The 22511-nt window shown below is 40.7% G+C and overlaps 3 protein-coding genes across 6 annotated transcripts; 2 read left to right on the plus strand and 1 right to left on the minus strand.

The window, feature by feature from the left end:
- The first annotated feature begins 7 nt into the window (after positions 1-7).
- Positions 8-2168, plus strand: ybey (ybeY metalloendoribonuclease). Its single transcript, XM_084362496.1, has 4 exons — positions 8-561; positions 693-824; positions 1315-1383; positions 1760-2168. Exons 1-4 carry the CDS (start codon positions 352-354, stop codon positions 1853-1855), a joined length of 507 nt encoding a protein of 168 aa, XP_084218622.1. The 5' UTR covers positions 8-351; the 3' UTR covers positions 1856-2168.
- A 1264-nt stretch (positions 2169-3432) lies between these two features.
- Positions 3433-15832, minus strand: usp37 (ubiquitin specific peptidase 37). Of its 4 annotated transcripts, none has more exons than XM_084362494.1 (24): positions 15682-15832; positions 14573-14801; positions 13282-13432; positions 11259-11347; positions 11048-11163; positions 10536-10610; positions 10184-10272; positions 9916-10009; positions 9135-9290; positions 8718-8849; positions 8454-8577; positions 7957-8204; positions 7715-7832; positions 7467-7546; positions 6952-7116; positions 6672-6725; positions 6299-6446; positions 5989-6208; positions 5731-5897; positions 5429-5489; positions 4984-5099; positions 4745-4814; positions 4306-4444; positions 3433-4023 (listed from the first exon to the last, which is right to left on the minus strand). In XM_084362494.1, exons 2-24 carry the CDS (start codon positions 14744-14746, stop codon positions 3936-3938), a joined length of 2874 nt encoding a protein of 957 aa, XP_084218620.1. In that variant the 5' UTR covers positions 14747-14801; positions 15682-15832; the 3' UTR covers positions 3433-3935. The 4 variants fall into 4 exon arrangements, with proteins under 4 accessions (XP_084218620.1, XP_084218618.1, XP_084218619.1 ...); XM_084362492.1 differs by having other exon boundaries at positions 11048-11181; XM_084362493.1 differs by having other exon boundaries at positions 13276-13432.
- A 106-nt stretch (positions 15833-15938) lies between these two features.
- LOC311262783 (CCR4-NOT transcription complex subunit 9-like) lies at positions 15939-21663 on the plus strand. Its single transcript, XM_084362495.1, has 8 exons — positions 15939-16296; positions 16804-16989; positions 17082-17197; positions 17660-17769; positions 17877-17986; positions 18282-18380; positions 18497-18588; positions 20786-21663. Exons 1-8 carry the CDS (start codon positions 16279-16281, stop codon positions 20952-20954), a joined length of 900 nt encoding a protein of 299 aa, XP_084218621.1. The 5' UTR covers positions 15939-16278; the 3' UTR covers positions 20955-21663.
- Positions 21664-22511: the final 848 nt, after the last annotated feature.

Consider the following 22511-nt stretch of genomic DNA (forward strand, 5'->3'; position numbering starts at 1 on the left):
CTTTTGAATTGCTGTTAAACGGGCAAGCGACCACTTTCCATAAACGACATAATATGTTTTAGTTTTCTCAATTATATTGTCATATCCACACAACCATGAGGAAGCTTTAACAGTCGGTTTCGGGGGAACTATCTGCTGATACTGCCGGGACGCGTCACCTTGTATGCCGCCTGCCCGGAATGGCTGAACGTCACTCACGACCAACGGAAAACTGACCAACCGTTGTCGTAAACATTCACCGCCACAGGATAACTGTAACGACCCGTCGTCGGAAGTGGGTTAGTTTTGACTTTCACCTATGTCGCAAGATTTTTTTAATAGCCGTTTTCTCTTTTTTCGCCGATTTTTACAATGGGAGTAGTACTGCGGAACCTCCAAAAGGTGGTGCCTCTCCGCCGCGCCAGGCTGCGCAGGGATGTTGACACGCTGAGACACATCCTGGGCGTCCAGAAATTTGACCTGGGCATCATCTGCGTGGACAACCACAGGATCCAGCAGATTAACAGCATATACAGGAAGAAAAATGTGCCTACGGATGTCCTCTCGTTTCCCTTCTATGAGGTAAATATGACTGCATGCCAGCCACCTGCGTCCATAAACACTGGAGAAGGTCACCGATAACTCTCTATTCGTTTTTATCGTTTTGACTTCTTTAAATGGTCATAATTGAAATGATGCTTGTGTGTTTTTAGGACCTGAGACCTGGTAAGCTGCCATGCCCCCTCTACAGAGATGAGCTGAACCTGGGGGACATTTTCTTGGGGGTAGAGTTTGTGATGAAGCAGTGTCAGGAGGACTCATTGGACCTGCATGGGGCCCTCACTGTGAGTAGACTGCACCCTGTTCATCATGTTTCATAATTATCTCAGATCAACCAAATATTGTGGCACCTCTCACAGATGCAGGCTGGTAATTATCTGGTCGCTCAACAGTGTTCATTGAGTTCCACCTCCTGACATTTTCACTATATTTGTAGATATTTTCCTATATTGGGGAGTAAAAAGCTTGATATCAACGGGCTATATCGGCCAATATACACACATTTTTGCAGTGCTGCCTTAAATGTGGATATCAAACACTAAACTATAGTTTAGCAGTATACTTTCTTGCCTAAAATGTCATCAGTCCGCTGAAACTTCACTTGGAATTCACTAATAAACTACTCGGGCATCTTCTTCTGCATGATAATCTAACAGTTTTCTTTTTCGGCACATATCTGACAACACACACACGAATACTGATGTTTATAAAATAGGCCATCAGATATATTAGTTGGGCTCCAGTTAATTGTTCCTCCTTTGCTTCACGTTTCAGGCCGTCACTGCACACGGGATCTGTCACCTGTTGGGCTACAGACATGAGACAGAGGAAGAGTGGACCGAGGTTTGTATGAAGATTTCATGTTTCACAACACATTCAAAGAGTCAGTTCAATCTAATAACAAAGTAAAACATGAACCCGAATTCAGTTAAGGTGTGTGGAACACTCTCCCCGTTACTCTTGATAATCCAAAGAAATCACTTATTCCTTGGTATTTAAATAAGTAGCTAGGGTAGAAAGTGTTCATAGCAGGTCTGTGGGTGATCCAAAGTAATGGGAACTGTTCAACAAAAAAGCATGAGGAGATAACACTGGTGGGAGTTGAGAGAGTGTGTTTCTTTGAAATTTCGGTAATAGTTAACAGTTCATCATCGCAGCTCTACTGTAAATCATCACAGGGGACGATGTTTAAAAATGTTTGTTTTAAACTTGTTTCCAGATGCTGCAGAGGGAAAAATACATCCTCAGTGAGTACAACAGACTCACAGGAAGACATCTGGAGCCGCTGATGAAGAGGTGTACTCAGGACAGGTGACAGCAACATCACCTGTAGCTTCACACTTGCACTACATGCACTATGGTGCTTGATTTTGTTGTTCACAGGCCTGTAACCAGTTGAACTGCTATTTGAATAAAACATTATTTTATTAATTCCCTCATTCATGAATAAATGTACACTGGATGCTGTCGGTGTCTTCTCCACGATCACAATGTGCAGCTGTTTGATTGCGGATTTCCTTTTTCAAACACTGGATGCGAGTGTTTGTTAAAGAGTTTTAAACAACAAATAAAAAAGTCTGTGCACTTTCACTGTAATATTTTATTAAAATCTGCTTTAGGAAGAGTCAGTCGTGTATGAAGGGTAGAAAAAGCTGTTCATTTTTACTTCACAAATACATTTCACCCTCTTTACACTGCATCTGGGACAGGATGTTCAGGAAAGCGCAATGTTTCAGAAATTCAAGGCAGACAGAAAATACAAGAACAAATTTGTGTTTGTCTGTTGTCATAGTCAGGTTTTACTATGGTGTAACAATACTGTACCTCCTGGAGTCTCCTCCTAAAAACCCAACTATAAAGGACTGGGTATCAAGAATATATTCAGTCCATACTGATCTTTCTTTAATGCTATGTTATGTAGATTTTCATGTGTTGCATGGTCTGATTATGTCCAGCAGACAACATGTTTCAATGTTACTCGTTAAATGTGGTGTACTGAAATGTGACTTCTTTTTATTTTTTACAGTGTAACAAACAAGACCTGTACAACCAGTTTCTAGAATAACAAAATACTTCCTCTTTTCCCGTTCTATAAGCAAGCACGCCTGATAGGAACTAGTGGAACAGCATTAGCAGAGGTCTAAAGTGTTAAGTACTGTATACTGGCCTTACAGATGGTGAAATAAGAGACATTACGCTATAGCTAGCTTCCCTGGTGATCTAGTTGTAATGACTTCTATTTGCCGTGGCGTATCTTAATGGGTTAATTAAGATAAAATCAACCCCTATGCTGCAATAAATAGAAAATCTTGGCTTTTTATAATGAAAATCTGACTTACACATTGTTGACAAACATATCCAAAAACAACAAGGTTGTGCAACTGTCAAAGTAAAGCTTTTTTACATATTTATAAAAAGTTTTCTCGGGAGGCACAAGGTCAAAAACTCCAAAATAATAAAGTGGGCTTTACTGAGAAAAGCTCAGTAAAAACAGGCTGTGTTGTTATTAAGCTTACGGATTTTTCTCAAATCTATAATATGGAGACAACCCCACACACACACAAATTAGGCCATAAATCAAGCACAGAAAGCAAGTGGGCAAACACACACACACACACACACACACACACACACACACACACACACACACACACACACACACACACACACACACACACACACACACACACACACACACACACACACACACACACACACACACACACACACACACACACACACACACACACACACACACACACACACACACACACACACACACACACACACACACACACACTCAGTGATAGAAAGCTGATTTGATTTGGCCAGTTTGTGCCAGAACATAAATATTGCACCAAATGTACCCGCTAAATACAACAACCCTCTAACTCTATTATAGCTTATACTCCAACATAGAATATATCTTTATTTAGTTTTATATGGGAAATAAAGGGTCTGCAGAACATACAATCCATGAAGCACCAGCAGCATCTGGTGCGATAGTTGCTCTTAAGTGAAAGTCTGAATGAACGGCATTAAAGTTTAAAGAAGTGTATCAAGAAACAAACAAAGAAGGAAAAACAAAACAAAAACGAAAACAGTTGTTTGATAAAATCATAGCAAAGAAAAACTCCAGCCCCAAAAACATGGAGGCAAACTTTGATCCACTGAACATTTTAACTGCATTTCTGGTATTTCAAGAGTCTAGACAGTTTAGCACCTGCGTTGGCATTCACAGGTGCTAGTTTAGCAGGCCATTTAGTCAGTTGTAGAGGAAAAGAAGTGCCTGAAGACGACCAAAAAAAGGACGGCAATCAGTAGTACTCAAGGCTGTTCTGAGGAGAACTCCATCTAGCAGGGTTCAGCTGTGGATGTGTCCAAAGATGTAGCACTCAGAGCGGCTGCAGGACGTTCCTCCCTGCCTCTGAAGTGGCGCTGGCTCCAGATCTCTCCATTTCAGACAGCTGCTCGAACACATCCCTAAAGACACACAACATAGACAGGAGTCTTACAGACCATCGTGTAATGCCCTCCAACAGGAACTTCTCACTGAAATCATGAAATATGTTTCATTACAGAAGCATTCACGCAAGTGCTCAAACATTCTGACAACATGAGAAACAAATAGAGCCTCAGGGCCGTTTCTGTATCTAACAGGAACACCCAGACATGCTTCATCGAAGAGGCTGGTCAGGATCCAGCTGTTTCATTATGATAACAAAGACTAATTGAAGACAGTATCCAGTTATTCTCCTCACTCACTTGTGCATGTAGAAGAAGATGTAACCACTGCGGTCACGATCTCGCTGGACGGCGGCTTCCTGTGTGCGCGACACGTCCAGGTCATTGTAGGTCAGCCACGACTGCTTCTTCATGTCGTACACGTCGCTGATGTAATGGCCTTGAGTGGAAAGTAAATAATAGCTCGTCAAGAAATGACTATTTCTTCTCTGGTGTTTGATGTATTGTTGACGAAGACTACAGAGACATTTTGGAAAACTCAGACTACTGAGGATAAGTTGCACCCTGGTGTAAATATCAGGTCAGGCAATACAGACACAACATGTCAAGTTACTGTGTTACACTCCAACATCATCCTTGCATACAAGCACTGTGCTCAGGTTTTATGTGCAGGCATCCACTCTTTCATGCAAAAGAGAGTAGATGTAAATCAACTCCTAACAAACAAGTGTGAGCTCACCAGAGGAGGAGCTGCTCCCGATGTGACTGACGACACTGATGAGTCTAAAAGAGTTGGCCAGGTCTCCGCTCTGTGGATTACAACGTTTACAAGGTTACTATGAATCAAAGGGGTTCAGTGTTGTTTAATGTATACTTCTTATCATTAGAACAGCTAGAAATGTTTAGTAAAAAAGTTGAGGCAGACTTCTTTAAGATTATCAGACTACACTAGTTGTGTAACTGCAGGATGTTGAGTACCTCAGCGTTCCTCTTCAGGTTCTCAGCCTCTGCTTCAGTGTACTCCATGTCCAGCACGTCTTCGTTTCCAGAATCATCATCTGAACACAGCAGCTCGGGCAGAGAGTTGTTGAACTCTGTTGGGTGACGAGCAGACATTGATACTGGTCAGGTACTACTGCAGCACAGTGATTCCACAGTTTATTGATTTAATGTCTGATAGAAATTGCATCTGGCGCTCAAAGGTTTTGCCCTGAACTTTGTGTCGTCAGTGCGGGGTCTTTTGTTTGACGACAATTTGAAAAATTAGAAGAACCTGCAGTGAACTTGTGAGACAAGTGATGTGCTGTGCCTCCTCCACTTCTTTAACATGCTCAAACAGCCATCAGCTGACTATTGCCAAAAGATGCTCAACATGTGATTATCAGGGCCAGTGATCCAGCTACTCAACAAACTTGGTTCTTACCTTGCAAACTGAGCTCCGTGGCCCTCTTCAGATCATCATCCTCTCTCATCTCTTGGGCCTCCTACATGGGGTGAAGTGGAGGAAAGGTAAATACATTACTGAGATTTAGTTTGCAAATTTTCAACATTGCATTTTCACTCAGGCTGTCACTGCTGGGTGTTAGACGTCTTGAAGTTGTCTACATATTTGATACACGCAACTGTTCTTTAGCATTACAGTGCAACAATACAGGATGTAGATACAGCACCATCGTTCCATTCTTAAGGAAAAGCCCTGAGAAGTCACGTGGTCTTTAATCTTACATGCTCCTGGAGGCTCTGGGCCAGAGCCTGCTGTAGCTCCTGTTCTTCCCTCTCCTGATCCAGACTGTACTGCTGGACCCAGTCCAGTTCTCCCTGCTGCTGCACACCCTCTGGAGTCTGATTCTCTTTGTTCTCATCCATGGTTAAGTCCAGGGAATCCAGAACATCTACACAAGATCAACAAATAAACACATCAATTAACAAATATGTAAATACTAGTGAGGTGAACTCCAATAAAACATTATGATGTTGGACTACCTGCAGGCTGCTTGGTGTCTGTTTCCAGTAAATCTGTGTGATAGGCCAGGTCATGGGCATCTGTGTCTCCAAAGCCTGTGTCAGGGCTGCTGGTTGGCTCATCCTCCATGGGGGGCGGAGCCGACAGCCCGGCCTCTTGCCGACTCATCTCCAGCACGGCCTCCAACATTTCGTCATCATTTATGCCACCGAAATCTGCTGAATCTATTGCTGCTCTCCGCTGAAACACATAGAAAACAGTGTCAAAACAGCAACAGAGACGAGAAAAGGAGGCTACATTTTAATTGTTCAGGTCCGTCAGAAAACTCACCTCTTCCGGTCGGTCGTCGTCATCAGGCAGACAGCTGCTGAGGCGTCGCTTGCGGCTCGCGCTCACCTTTCTGTTAGTTTCTTCTTCACAGTCAGAGTCCACAAGGATTGAGGTGCAGGTGGAGTTGGCCACTTTCCCTCCAATCCTTCTACACAGACACAGTTCAGGGATTAGATTTACAATGAAAAGCTAAAAAGCCAAGTCTGCAAACACTTTAAATCCTATTTAGTCAAGCAGTATGTGACAGATTACACACACACTTTTATCAACGAGGCTGACAACAGAATTGTGCTTTAGAGCTTGTTGTGTCCAGCTTAAATTAACCATTTCCTTCTTTTTTCTGTTCATAATTTAAAAGTCTTGCAGTACTTACCGGAGAGGTGCTGTGGAGGAGTTGACCAACTGTGACGTTTTAAGTGTTCTGGACCTTTGAGAGCAACAAAGAAAACATTTAGAGTCCTAATTGTTGCTGTCGGTTCATTAAACATCCTCTCTCAGCCAGCGGGACCAGATCTAATGTATCCAGATTAATTGCAAAGCTTTACTTAAACCCAACTGACTCAATCAATCGCTCAGGTTGTAATTACCCAGACTGTGAAATGTTCAAAGTTAATTTTCACACGTTTTATTTGAGAATGTTTAGGAAGTCTTACATGGAGGCCTGGGAGCTCCAGCCGAGATTAACAGGAGGCCGTGTGGATTCGGTGCAGTGGGACAGCAGGGTCAGGTATCGGGGGATCACCACCTGCTGGCCCAGCTTGCTGTTCAGAGACAGCTGAGCGTTAAAGCTGTACCGTTTCAGGTGAAGGATGAGGACTCTGCAGGGAGAAAAATACATAAGAAATCAATAAATAATTGCCCTCTGTTTATCAAGACATTATTTTATTCTTATGACCAACAGACGATTAGAGAAAGTAACAGCTAGGACTCTAATTGTGGCCGAACGGCTACTTAACATCTTTGAAATGCAGTGAACTTCTGCTCAACTCGAAAAGTATCTACAATTTCAAGTATTTGATGATGAGCATGACATCTTCTCATTGTGCATTTCCCTCTCTAAGGGGCTGCAACTAACAATTATTTTCATTTTGGATTAATCTGTCAATTTAATTCAATCGATTAGTTGTAACATTGTCTCTCCAACTCTAAGTTTTCTATGTAGACATACCTGGGCAGTTTGCTGAATTTATGCATAACAGTTGCTGCTTTCCCGTTGCACTTTTCACACGAGTACTCAATTTCCTCCATCTGCAAAAGGAAAAAGTTACTTATTAACTTTTGGAATATGTAATAATATATCTAGCACATGGTTGTTTCATGTAGGACACCTTTAGTTACTTTTAAAATAAATATAACCAGCTGGGAAAGTGGTTAAAGATTAATCATTCATAGAATCAATTCTATGAAAAGACTCACCCTGAAGAAGAGATCCAGAGAATCCTGAATAGAGCGAAGTGGGAGCGTTTTCTTTCTGCGTGGTAGGTCGATGGACAAGTCATTGAACTGCTCTCGCTTGGTCACCACCTCGCCACAGCTGCAGAGCAAAATAAAGGTTTAGCACACAATTTATTTCCCCCCAGAGCAACTAACAGTTTTGGCATTACAAAAGACACACTGCAAGGATAAACTCAGAGGATCCAGCAGGAAAAAGGCCTCACCCTTTGCAGATGATAGTGTGCTGCACCTCAAACTCCATGTTGACCGCCACGGGGCAGGTGTAGATGCGGGAGGTGTCCACCTCTTCACCAGGCTCCGTCTTGGTTGCAGACGACGTTGCTTCCTGGCCGTTCTCACCCACCACAGAGGATGACGAGGATGCCGCAGCTTCATTCGTCAGGCTCTTGTTCATTTCCTCCACGTCATCCTTTAACTGGTCCAAGCACTGACTCAGGAACTCGTGAGCATCCTGGTAAACATTGTGACACGCATGGACTTTTATGGTTTGTTTGCACAATTATTGAATACGAGGAGTGTTATGTGCAGATAGGTGACAATGTAAACATATCTGAGCTAAAGCAGGTAAGGGCTTCACAAACAAATACTTTACAGTTTATGGCATGACATCCATCTGTAACGACTGAACAAAATCTGAATAAGGTACTTTTCAGGTACCATTACCTGAAACTGAACTGTTGATTCTATAGGGAGAACTTACGTTCTGCATGTTTCCAGAGAAACGCTCGGCTGTGGAGGAGATTGCACTCTTCACTTTCCTCAAGAGGTCCTTTTTTGTCTCTGGACAGCCCACATCCTTCTTTGCCATAAGGTGAGCAAAACGCCTGCAGGCAGTCAAGATATCACAGAGTTATTTAAAATGCTTTAAAACATTTCTCTTTGCAGCTTTTAAGCGGAATTTGAAAAAGGGGTTGAACAAGAAAGTCTTTAAATCTAGCCCTGTGTACAGAGCCTGATGTGGTACCTGAGCAGTGCATTGATGGGCACTTTCTTCCACGAGATGCCCTGCTTCAGCATGTCATTGGAGAAGGAGGGGAGGCTGAACAGGGACTGCAGGATGGCATTCATGTAGCAAGTGTTGCCAAGGTTAGAAAATCTGAAAGATACAAAATGAATGGTTTAAGGAAAAAAAAGGAGGAAGAGTCATATAAGACCTTGAATTTGGTAACAGAAAGTCCCTTTTCCAGGAGTTACACAGACGTGACTTTCACAATGTTACAAATGTTTGTGTGAAATCAGAAAAGCAAAACTGCCTCTTGGAAACCTTTGTTTTTCTCGCTGAAAAAGCTCTTTCTGATTTCCTTTGTATTTCCATTTGGGTTCACAACATTCAATATAAATGCAATCCAGTCTCTCTTCAGATTAAGTGGCTTATTCTTACCCTTGCAGTGGCGGCTGAGGCTGGGCCAGAGTGGAGGGCCGCTGCTTGTTCCAGCCACCGTAGTCCAGAGTGGGACGGACCTTCTTGAAGGGAGTGGAGTGATTAGGCAGCATGAGGCTTCTCTTGACTGAGGTGCTCTGTGCTGTACTGGATGGCCTAGTACAGATTATACAAATGTCAAATCACTGCTCTCACCGTAATTACATTCTTTAACTTCACAACTAGATTTAAGTGCATTTAAAATTCAATCTTGAAAACTACTAATCTCTTCTGTAATTCAAAGCCAAAATCGTAGATCATAAAGTAGACGTGTAAAAATGACACCAAAAGTATGTTTCACTGTATTGCTCAAGTATCTTCATATGGAGACCGGATGAGTAGAGCTGCAATGATTAATCAAACAGTCGACCGAAAAGGAATTAATTGCCCACTATTTTGATAATTTATTGATTGTGTCAAGTAAAAATGTCAAATATTTGCTTGTTCCAGCTTCATAAATGTCAGAATTTACAACTATTATTTGAAGTTTATGATAAATGTATGTGTATGTATGTATGTAAATGAAAAATGTTTGGATATGGACTGTTGGTTGGACAAAAGAAGCAATCTGGGATATTGTGAAGAGCATTTGTCCTTTTTTTATAGACTAAATTATTAATCGATTAAACGTGAAAACAGTTCACAGAAAAATCTATAATAAAAAAAGTATCTGTTAGTTGCAGCCCTACAGATGTGTGCTGACCCATTCGCATTTAACTCTGCACCACTAAAAGAAACTCACCTGTCCAGGAAAGAGTGACTCTGGCTGTAGTCTTTAGTCACAGATCGGCTGCCGTAGAATGACGTTGGCTGAAGGGGAGTTGAGGCCAGTGGAGCTGAAGGTAATGGGAGGAAAGTATGCAGGTTTATGTTTCTATCTATCGCCTCAAACATGTTCTTAAACCGTACATTTGTAAATTTAACATGCAGGATGAACTCTGCTAAGCATCTGAACATATAACCAGAGGTATTACAGATGGTATTGTTGAGTTTAGGATGTAGAAGTTTACCCGAGCTCCTGTTCTCCTCTCCCTGCTTCATCTTATCTTTACAGCTCAATGGAAACTTCCTGGATGGATCTGAAGTGGCTTTGTTGTTGCTGAGAAAATGTAAATACATATTTTTTGTCATGTTATCTGACTGTAACAGAATTAAGAGAATTTAAAAACATTGATTGCACTTCGATTATTGATCTTAGGGCCATCACACATATAAATGATACAACTTACATAACAGCATATATCAACATTCTGGTAACTGCCCAATACTTATAGTCAAACAAAAGGCAACAGAAGTCAGGTCTTTCCATGTGTATCCAGACCACAACAGTCTAGTCTGGGAAGTGAGGCGTGTTGCTTTTACCTTGAGGAGTCATTTTCCTTGGGGTAGTCCTCAGTTAGGTCACTTTCGGAGTTAAGGAGTCTTTTTCTCTTCCCGCTCCAGAAGAAAAGACAGAAAAATTCACGTCACAAGCCTTAAACTGAAAGACAAAAATCTAACACCTAAGAATGACGGGTGTGACAAAGTTACAAGGACTTGCTATTTTTGTCAGTATAAACAAAGAACAAAGAATTCTTGTAGAAGGCGTATCCATTCACGAATAAAGGATTTTTAAACTTATCTTGCCAGACTGCCTACACACACTATGGACTTTCACTTTGAGAAAGCTGAACAGTCTCTGTTTTGTTCTTTTTTGCCATTTTTATCTGTATAATAACTCAAAAAGAGAACACAAGATTGACTTTTTGAATTTTGAAGGCTGATATCTTTATTAATAGTTGCCAAGTTTAATTACCTCAGGTTGTGTTTAAAAATGATCAAACTGTTACATGATATAGTTCACATAGCACCAGCAACATGAATTTCCGTCCTACCTATTCTCAGAGAGTCCGGTGCGAGTGGGAGTGGAGGCAGCTCTACTCGGGCTGCCCAGAGGCTTCCTCGGTGTCGTGTCCTCCCGACCTTCTGCACTCTGCCGCCTCGGTGTTGTCTGGAAGATGTTAGGAGTCTGGATAATTGAGTCAAATGTAAGTGTACGCTTCGTCTAAATATTTTCATGTAAAAAAAATGTGTGTTCTTGCTCACCTGTCTCTCCCCTGATGGACTGGTCTCATTTTTCACAGAGCGGTTCCCAAGCACACTGAAGTTTGCACTTCCATGGGATGATTTTAAAACTGCAAAATTAGAAAGAAGAAGAATAGGAAGTCAAGACAAAGTATGTGACTGAAAAGATGTTATGAATCCCCTTCTCACAAAACGCCACAAGTGACATTAGCCCCATATGCTCATTTCATTCTGACAGGTTGTTCATTGTACTGTGTGGGTGGGACGGGAGTATTATTTAATTATGCAGGATGTTAAAACCAAGCCTTAGGATTCAGGGAAATTGTGATAAGCATGAGGTCCAGTTGTATCATTATTTACTCAATTTAAAGTCAGAAATCAAAGGCCTGTTTTGACAAATTTGTGATCGATCTGCTGAGAGGTTCAATGCACAGTGATCTTTAGACCATGTCGTGTTCTGTATCAAAATAAAAGCAACCGTACAGTGCAAGCAGTGTATTAAGTACCCAAAAGTCATACTTGAGTGAAAGTAAAGATATCGTGTTAAAATATTACTTTGGTAAAAGTTAAAGTCACTCATATGAATAGTACCTAAAAGTCTCAAAGTATCTGATATTAAATGTACTTCAGTATCAAAAGTAAATCCTACACATATTTACATCCATGTATATACTGTATATTATGGGTCAATTGATTATCAGCACGGCCAATTATCAGATTTCATATTCAGCATTTTTCTGACTACTGGAATCAGCGTTTTTGTTAAAAACAAAACCTGATTGAATTAAATCTAAATTTATGGCTCTGATGCAGCACGTAATGTGAAAAGCAACTAGTGACTAAAGCTATTAAATTAAAGTAGGGAGTAAAAACGTACAACATTTGACTCCAAAATGTAGTGGAAGTGTAAAGTATCAGAAAATGGAAATACTCAAGTAAAGTCGAAGCACCTCAAAATTGTACTTAAGTACAGTGCTTGAGTAAATGTACCTAGTTACATATTCCATCAGTGGTACCAAGTGTAGAGGGAACAGGACAAACTTGCAACATCAGAAAACAGTGCAGAAATAAATCTGAATGAAGTACAACAGGATTTATATTTTCTAATTCTGCCATTCTTTATCTGAGGCTACGATAAAGTCCAACTGAAGTCACATTAAGTCGTCCCTTTTTCTAGTGAAAAATAATGTCAACATGTTGCTTGAAAACAGACTGTTAATAGTTTTTTATTATTAGGGAAGAAAAAAGGTCTACTCAGAAAAATAGTTTTCCTCTTTGGCGACTTGAGGGACTGACAACAAACTTGCACTGTAGCCTACATGTCATGGGCAGACAGCATAATGTTAGTGGTGTTGAAGAGTAAGGACCACGCAGCATCTAATCAGACCCAAGTGACATTTACAGCTCAACAGCTAATTAGCCATCGAGCCAGCAAACTGACATGAGCAATGAACTTTTCCTCTGTGAATGTTTATTTTTGTCGCTCATTCAGCAAACTGAGGTTCAGGACAAAGCGTATGTTCCTGTTTGTGAGTTAGATAAGAAGGAGACTATAGCAGGAAAGATAATCTGAGCTGTTTTTCTAAGTCTGTAGCTCATGTGTCTTGTAGCAGGACGGTGTCTAGCTCAGTCAGTTTGACTTGAAATTCACTAGCCATTTTCACTTGAAATGAACCAAACACATTAATAAACGTAACCAAAACACAACAACACTCAACATCGAAATATATCGGCTGGAATTTAAGACATGGGTGTCTTAAATGTATCAATGTTTGCTGCACGTAAAGCCTGAGAAATTCTGCCCCAAACTTTACCAATTTAACATTACCTCGAGAAATGTTGCTGAAGCATAGCTGTAACCAAAAATAATAACTTTATATTCTGCAAAAACATCAGTGGATAAACCAAAATACAGTTAAAATGTAACTGTCAACATTACAATTAAGACTTGTGTTGCTTTGGTTATCCTCATTCACTTAAACGTGCCGTGAATCAACAAAGTTTTGGGAGCTCTCAGAACAAGCAGTGCTGTAATTACCCGTACTTGTCTTTGCCTGCTTCAGCTTCTCCAGGTATTCTTTAGTCCTCTGGATCAGAGTCGGGGGCATCTTATCCAGAGTGATGGCACTGCTGTCCTTCAAAGTCAGTTGGATCCGGTTTATACTCTGGCTGATAGACTTCAAGTTCTGGTTCAGCTGCAAGACAATACAATATGCTTTTTTCTCTCTATAAATAACCATAAATGCATACTGCAAGTAACGTTATTAATTCAACATTCAATCAAATACAGTTTTATTTGTTTATGACAGAACAAGCAGAGGAAAATTCGCCCGAGAGCATCATGTTAAACGGATCCGACTCATGTCCGGACCTGATCCTGATCCGAGACTTGAACCCACATCAGCGCAATTACATTTTATGTGCCATTTGAAATTATTCACCATCCGTCTCACTCCTGCATGCTCTAAAGACTTAAAGGTGGCATGAAAAACTTTGCAGCTTGCCGCTTGCAGAGGATGGCGGTTGTCAGCATGTCAACAGAAAGATTTCAAGTCAATCCTGCAGGAGCAGAATCCACCTCTCCACAGTTAAACTATTTGCTTAGTATCATCCAGATGCTCATATTTACACTAAAATATGGTAAAATAAACATGAATATTTTGTTACAGTCCTTAGACACAACCCATGAGCTTGTGAGCAAGCATGTTGGTTTCTGGTTGCATTAGGGTGCCCTCGCACCGCCCTGTTCTTTAGCAAATATGACACCTACAGCTCATTCAGAAGGTCTGACTGTGTACTGTAATTTTGTGACTGGCTCCTGTTCAAGATGCTCAAACATTTACTAGCTTTATAAACAATACACTAGACTCAAGCCAGCCAGTCATTTGATTCAAAGGACTGTTAGCCAATAAATTACCTGAGACAGAGCAGGAACCGTGCAACAGCAGGCGGTTGGCAGGCGTTGCAATATTCTTTTGATTACAGCTGTATAGACATTTGAGTTATAATAGGAAGCAATAATAGGAAAAGCACATGTGTTACTAATAACATTAATGAGCTGGCATGCACAGTAGCCTGGTACCCCATGAGCTGGATTCTGTTTGTTGTTTCTTAAGCTTCCCACTCACACGCAAGAAAATGAGTTATCTATCAGCTTTCCTTGGGGTTTTTGACATTAAAATAAAGAGGGGAGAAACACTAAAGACTGCTCTGATCAGACAAATGTCTCCAACAATTTGAGTGTCAGTTCTCAAATAAAAAAAACAAAAAATAAAACCCAACATACTTTAGGATTTGAGCCCTTAGTGAATAAATAGAAACAAAGTGAACCGTACCTGGAAAGTTTTGGCAGCTCCGCCACAGTTGAATCTGAGACAGAGGTTGACTTTGTTGTCCTTTTCCAGAATCTCAAAAGTTCCCTCTCTCCACTTGGTGGTACCCTGGTCCATGCCGATCAGGCGGATCTTAACAGCGCCACCGCTGGAGAGTTTGGGCACTATGGTTGCCATGGCTTACTATCCAGTTGGTGCACTTTGGAGGCTGGGACCTGTGATCAGACAAATCCTAAACAAGAGGGAAATTAAATCAGCTGTTAGTACAACCACGGTGTGGCATTTAAAACCCGCACTCAATGTCTAGTCTACATGGTGAAGATTATAAATGTCATGCTTTAATCGTATCAGTGCCACCAAATAACCATCATTAATGCTATTGCTCCGTGGAGAGATCAGCTGTAATGACTTAAAATAACTCATCCACCGCCGATATTGCAACTTAAAATCAGAAAACTCTTTGACTTTGCTTAGTTTATGTAACTCAACATGAAACGCAGTGAAGCTAGCCCGCTGTGGCCAACGCTTCACTACTGAGCGCTTGTTGAAAGTCACAACAAACTCCGAATGAACACCAAGCAGCACAGCATCACAACTGAACAGCCCCGGCACGTTTTAAACGTTGTACTGCACCACGACAGACGACACGCTCGCAGAAAACAGGAGCAATTCTTGGCAAAGTGGGGAAAAAAACTCACGCCACTACTGTTAGCTGGCTAGCGGGTACATTAGGAGCCAATGAAGCCTGGTTTGCATTAGCCATCAAACTAGCCCAACAGCCAATCTGTATCGCAGCGGCTAAGACAGGCGCGGGTGCACGACACATTAAAGACCACCGCTCCTCACTTCTTAACGTTATTCTGACAAGACCAACAGTCACAAAATGCGCAAAGCCATCGAAGTTACGAAAAGCCATCCGGGTTGACACTACAGCCAAGCTGAATGTCTGGGATGCCGTCCTCTCATCTACAGACGCTGAATGGATGGAGGAGGCCGACATTAGCAGGTCGGCTAGCAGGCTAGCGGGAGCTAGCTAACTGGCTAATTTGGCTGATTGTAATATGGTGATGAAAACAGTGTCACAGTGTGGTTTCGGCGTCGCAGTTCCTCACCTGTCGATGATATGTGCTCGCCTTGAAACTTTCAAATCACAATATCGTTTTCGTAGGTCCTCCGAGGATAGAAAGACTGTTTTGCCGGCATTCACCTGCTCCCCAGTACGTATGTTGTTGACAGTGGACCCGCACACGACGCCTCGCAACACTGCGCGATGATGGCGGGAATGTGAAAATTTACAACGGAAGTGATAACCGAGAGTACGTGCGATCCTCCTCTCGCGATACTTTGATTATTTGTATGTAGGCTGCATCCCCTGCTAACAAAAATTCGCTACTGGATTAACTATTTTATTTGTAGCGTTTAGTTTTGAGTTCTCGAGTTATCGATACACAAAAATGTGAATATTATCCGGCTATCTCAAGGTTTATAAGAAGTTATGTTGCTTGTAATGTTGATTTACGCGCGTACTGGGTTCCATTTGTCGGGATATTTAGCAGCTAGCTTGGGCTAGCTGCCCGTATTACTGTGTGCTAGTTACCCCAACTTTGTTTCATTGCAGCCACGTTAGTTTGCCACTGTCGTTAACTTTCAAACTTCAACTGATATAGTATTTTTTTTAAACGCATTGGGACCACAAAGAGCTTCAGAGGATGCTGGCGACGGGAGCGGTGAGTATCTAATAGCGCACTGTACGGTAACAACCGTGTTCACGTACATTTCCTCCTTTGTTTCCCCTTAAATTGCTGTAAGATTGTTAAAACCTGCTCATTCAGCATCATGTGACAGTATAATACACATGTTTATCATGTTCCAACAAAATATTTAAACCGAACACATTTAATTAAATATTCATATATCATATATTCTAGAGGCATTCTCCATTATTTTATTCATATTTCCACATATTCAGCCTGGCATGTGGCATCCAGGGATATTCACCAGAGCCCAGAATTCAGTTTTAAGCTCTGGCTTTGATCAGTGTATAGGATAAAGCTGTTTGCTTCTACATAACGCCTTCATGTCAATCATGTGAAGCTATATTGTGGCTGTGTCTAATGGTAACATACATAAAATATGTGTGTTATATTGTTATGATAAGTAAAATAACAAATAATCACCTCTAAGGTTTAATTGCATGGTGATAATCTGTTGATTATTTTCACTTACTCTCACAGGCTGTAACTAACGTCACAGCCCTGGCCCAGGTGGACCGGGAGAAGATTTACCAATGGATCAACGAGTTGTCCAGTCCAGAGACCAGAGAAAATGCTTTGCTGGAGCTAAGCAAGAAACGCGAGTCCGTGCCAGACCTGGCACCAATGCTCTGGCACTCCTGTGGCACCATTGCGGCGCTGTTGCAGGTCTGTATCTGTTCGTTTTTTCTGCTGTTGTGTGGCTTTGATGTTAGGTGTAACTGTATTTTTCCAAACATATGTTTTCTTTCTCTTTCTAGGAAATAGTGAACATCTATCCGTCTATAAACCCACCTACGCTTACAGCTCACCAGTCCAACAGAGTGTGTAATGCCCTGGCACTTCTGCAGTGTGTTGCCTCACATCCAGAGACAAGGTAATGTGGAGTTCAGCATAATGAAGAGAAAGCTTCAGCTATCCAATGCACCAAAAGACTCTCAATTTGTTGAAATCTCATTAATTGGTTCAGTAATCCATAACACAAATCACTGTCAAAAAGTCACTGGCAAGAGAGGATTTGTGTGTTTCATGTGACAGTATATGTCTTTTACAAATGTTAAAGGCAATGCCCCAGAATTCACTTCTAAACCAGACATGATACGTGACTAATTTCCTTTTTTAAATGTGTGTTTTTATGAATATGTCTTTCATCCGACAAAAAGGGCTTTAGTCCCTGTTTTTCATGGCTTGTAATGTTAATGTAGGGATGTGTTTTTATCTGAACCGTCAGTAAAATTCATAAAGGTGACCTCAGAGCTCATGTCTGATATTTACTGTGTATATACAGTAAGTCCGGTCACTTTGATTAAAGTGTTTGTACTTCTTTTTTCCTTATCAGGTCAGCTTTTCTTGCTGCGCACATCCCTCTCTTCCTTTACCCTTTTCTGCACACTGTGAGCAAAACCCGTCCGTTTGAGTACCTGCGACTCACCAGCCTCGGAGTAATAGGTAACCTTTACCCCAGCCTTAGGTGTTTTATTTTTTGATTGAGGGCAATTTCCACAAAAATGTGTCTTTATCTTTCTCATGCAGCTGTCTCTCTTTGTTTGCTGCAGGTGCCTTGGTGAAAACAGATGAGCAAGAAGTGATTAACTTCCTCCTCACCACTGAAATCATCCCGCTGTGTCTCCGCATCATGGAGTCAGGGAGTGAGCTCTCCAAGACGGTACTTAACTGTTCCTGCTGTTTTCAAAAAAGAGTTCTCTGACAGACATCGTCTCGAACTTGACTGTTAAATGCCTAATCTTCCCATCTGTTACAAATTAGTCATAACAGTCATTTCTCCAATCCTGCTTTTCACTAAGATTTATGAGCCTGCATCACTGCTGTGGTTCTGTTTAAATGGACTTGTTTTCTACTCTTTATTTCTAGGTAAAATATATAAACTAATTGTTTGGGTGCCTTTCAGGGTTGTAACTCCAGGTAACACTCACCATTCCTGACTTCACTTTGTTTAACAGGTCGCTACATTCATACTGCAGAAGATCCTGTTGGACGACACAGGCCTGGCTTATATATGTCAGACATATGAACGTTTCTCCCACGTGGCCATGATCCTTGTAAGTGTCCCCAGAGAAACATCTGAAGTTACCGTACTTGTGTCTCTGCGCAGTGTGACATCGAATAGAAGTTAAGATCCTCTGTCACAATATCATCTTCATCTTTTTCTTTGCAGGGCAAAATGGTGCTCCAGCTCTCTAAAGAACCATCAGCTCGCCTCTTGAAGCATGTTGTTCGCTGCTACCTTCGCCTCTCAGATAATCTCAGGTAGAGCTTTGTTGCACAGATACACTACACCTGTTTTAACTTTGGCTGTTGGTTGAGCTCCCTCGTAACCCTGGAAACTTTTAACTTGTTAGAGAAGAATTTAATGATCAGCACTTGCCACCAGGAGGAGCCATGACATAAATACAGTGTGTTGACTGGTGTCAGTTTAAGTGGCTTCTCAGTATGTGGTCAGACCTAAGTGTTTGCACACTAACTGCAGCAATTAGTCAATGATCAGAAAATTAATTTATTGCCATTCTAATAATGACTTTCCAATCGAGTGGTTACAGCCTTATAGATGCTGCTTCTTTTCTCCTCTTATATCATTATAAAACACTTTTGCACTTTTTGGCTGCTGGTAGAGTCCAAGAAAGCCATTTTAAAATACAGCTCTGAGCTCTAGAGACTTGTGCTGGACTGTTGCCATTTTCATTAACATTTTATAACATTTCCCCTGGTAGAGGTAACACCACTTTGCCTGAAATAAAACCCATCCATGCTCAAGTCAGATGAAAGTACTAGATTTTTATGAAATCTAGCATTAATCTCCGGGAGAACATTGCAGGAACTCCACTTTATACAGCAAAAGTCACATATTTAATACATGAGGGAAGGATTAGAACGTAATATAGTAACTACATTGTTCATACAATGAGAAGTGTCTGGATCCGTCTGCTCAGCTCAGCAGTCACTCTCCTCACACATTCACCTTTAGGTAATCAGCAGCACATTGTGAGGTCAGAATAAAGAAAACCTGAGGTTTTACAGGTTGAAAAAAGTAGAGAGTAACGGCTCTATCAGGGATATTCAGATGAGGAAGGTGAGAGAGTGTATGCAGTTAAATATAAGGTTAGATGATCAGCAGCTGGATATTAATGTTGACCAGTAGAGTCTGCATCAAGTTAATCTAGCAGTAGACACGTTTTTTGTTGACTGCACGATGTAGAGGCTATAGTATAATGACACCATAGGTGTTTAGATTGGATCTTTAAACCTCGCTTTCATTATGCATTATGTCTGCCATGGGGCATGAAGCCTCTTGGGGAAAATGAAGGCTGACAGGAGATCCAGTCTGGCTGAAAGCCTCGCTTCATTTCTCTTTTCTTTATGGCTCCATTATAGATTAAATAAATGAAGAAACTCACATTTTGAGTTTTCATTCTGTGTTGTTGGTAGTTGCTATGGAAAAATGGAAAGCGATCTGGTGGTATTTGTGACAGTAGCGCCAACAATAATAATGCTTGAGGTTGGAAAAGTTGTCTGTTTCCACATCTTGTGGATGAATCCACCAACGGTCTCCTGTGAGAAAAGCCCTATATGTTTGACTGAACCAGGATTAGAATCGTGGTTATTGCCATATTCTTTCCCATACAAAGAATCTGCTTTAGTTTGTTGTTGCATAGAAATAAAAGTACTAGAAAAAGAAAGATAAAAGCAGTTCAGTTCACTCAAGGAGCATTAATAGGAAAATAATATTGAAAATGAAGTATAAAAGTACAACAACAAGAATGATAACAATAAAAACAGTGTTCACAGTGTGGCTCTTTAAATAAAAGAGTTGTACAGTGTCCAGATAGTGTGCAAAATTCATAGTATTAGAATTAAAGAAATTTGCATATACAAGTTTGGGTCCAGTTAAAACAGTAAAAACTATATGTAGCATACAAGCATACAAATATAGACTGAGCCTGATAGGTAATTTATAGCTCATTAGAGCGATTATCCCTTTAAGTGATATAAATTATGGATATCAGGAAGCGAGGTGGTGCTTAAAAATTGGATCAGCCTTTGATAATTAGCAGACAGAACATCCATAAATAACCTGTATCTCTCCTCTCCTCTGCATGAGTTTTCCACACGTGTTTGTCATCTTGATACAGGCAGAGAAGTACAGGCTTTCCTAAGAGGTTTACCTCTCGCTGCCATTCATGATAATATAAAAAAGAAATTTTATTTATGTAGCACTTTTCTTCTCAAAGTTACAAGCGTTGGCTGATAAAATGAAAGTAAAGGATAAGAGCATGTATGATTTAAAAACAATAAAAGCAATAAGATAAAAAAAAAACCCAGTATAAATAAATAAGAACAAGAACAGATATCAAACATTTAGAGTCACCAACATGAGTATCTGTTTTATAGTAATATAATGTTGACAGAAAAGCTCATTGGTTTGTAACACGTGTGATTCCTTCCTCAGGGCCAGAGAAGCCCTACGTCAGTGTCTGCCCGACCAGCTGAAAGACAGCACCTTCGCCCAGGTACTGAAAGACGACACCACCACCAAACGCTGGCTCGCACAGCTGGTCAAGAACCTGCAGGAGGGACAAGTCACCGACGCAAGAGGCATCCCGCTGGCTCCGCAGTGATCGGGACAAAACAGCTGACAAAGAGGGACTCTATCATCACTGTCGAGATTTTGTATTTTGCCAAAAGTGGTGCTAAGACTGCCTGCAAAGTGAAGGACATGATAGAGGAGGATGTTGTTTTGCTTTTGGATAGATGGATTAATTTACAGCAGTATGTCACAAGGTCAATATCACAACTTCAAATCTACGTTTTAAGGGCCAGACTGATCAAAGCCATGACTGATATCGATATTTGAGAATCATTTAAATCCAATAATGAGATACTGGGTGGTATTTGTTTTTGACGTGAACATGTTTGGCCAAAAAACCAAATTTCAACCTCAGTTTTGTTTTAGAGTGATAAAGATATGTCTGGAGGATGTTTTACAGTTAAACTTGACTATCAAAACAATAACAGTACACTGAAATTCATACCGACGTGAAAATACAACCAACTTGAAATCAGAAAAAAATGTCTAACTGTACATTAAAAATGCAGCCCGTAAACGTTCAATGCACTGCAATTTCTCTCTGTCAACATATCAGTACTGATATACAGTATCAATGATAAACCGGTATCTGTTTGCCAATATCAGCTCTTCCAATCTATCGTTCAGCTCTGGTCTTTCCTGTCACCGCTGTATCTGTCTGTAACATTCCACTTCAAAGTAGGAGCTGTGTTTTTTTTTTTGGCTTTCTCGTGTTTCAAATAAGACTTTTTAATCTTCTACATGACTGGGTGTGTCTCTTTTGTTAAGCTTCTGTGAACAGCAATTGAGTAATACAGTGGGTGTATCTCTGTTTGGTTTTGTTTTGGCCAGAGTGAAATGTCTTGTTCAAGATATTTAATAAATAAACACTTTTCCACCCAACTTAGGATTTTAGTAGTCCCCTTGACATGTAGTAGGAGGAACGGCTGCGGTCTTATTCACTGGAAAAGAGGTGTGACATTGGTTTTGAAGGACATATTTGGCTTATTGTCTTGTGGAGCCAGCAGCAGGAAAGGTTATCCATTGGAGCTTTACAGAGTTTCCTGCATATAAAAATGTGTATGTTTCAAAACATTTACAGTAACCAACATACATATTGTTAGATAAAAAGATTCAACTGTAAGGTTAATTGTGCAGATATTGCAAAAGTAAGGTGATTGAAAATGTAAACGGTGTAAGAACAGAATGTACAAACGGCCATTCACACTCCTTCAGTTGACCCATAGTTCAGGTCTTTGCACTGTCAGAGGAGACACACACATGTACACAATCCAAATTCCTGCATTTAAAAGAACAAAAGCATCAGTACCTTAAACTACTTCAAGTACCAAAAGTAAAATGACTCATTTTGCAGAACATAACAAATCTGCATTATGTTGACTGATTTGTAAACTTTGAGTCAGTGGTGGCAACTGTTGCAGGACTGTAGGTGAAAACGAGCTTTTATCTTTATCTCATACAATATATGTATTGTCCCTGTAAAATTAACAAACAGTTTACCTCTGAGATGTTGTGGAGTGGAAGTATAAAGTTCCAGGAAATGGAAATGCTCAAGTACAAGTACCTCAAAACTGTACTTGAGTTTGTA

The sequence above is a fragment of the Pagrus pagrus genome (assembly GCF_965226575.1).
Source record: "Pagrus pagrus genome assembly, chromosome: 9".
In the NCBI taxonomy this organism is placed as follows: Eukaryota; Metazoa; Chordata; class Actinopteri; order Spariformes; family Sparidae; genus Pagrus; species Pagrus pagrus.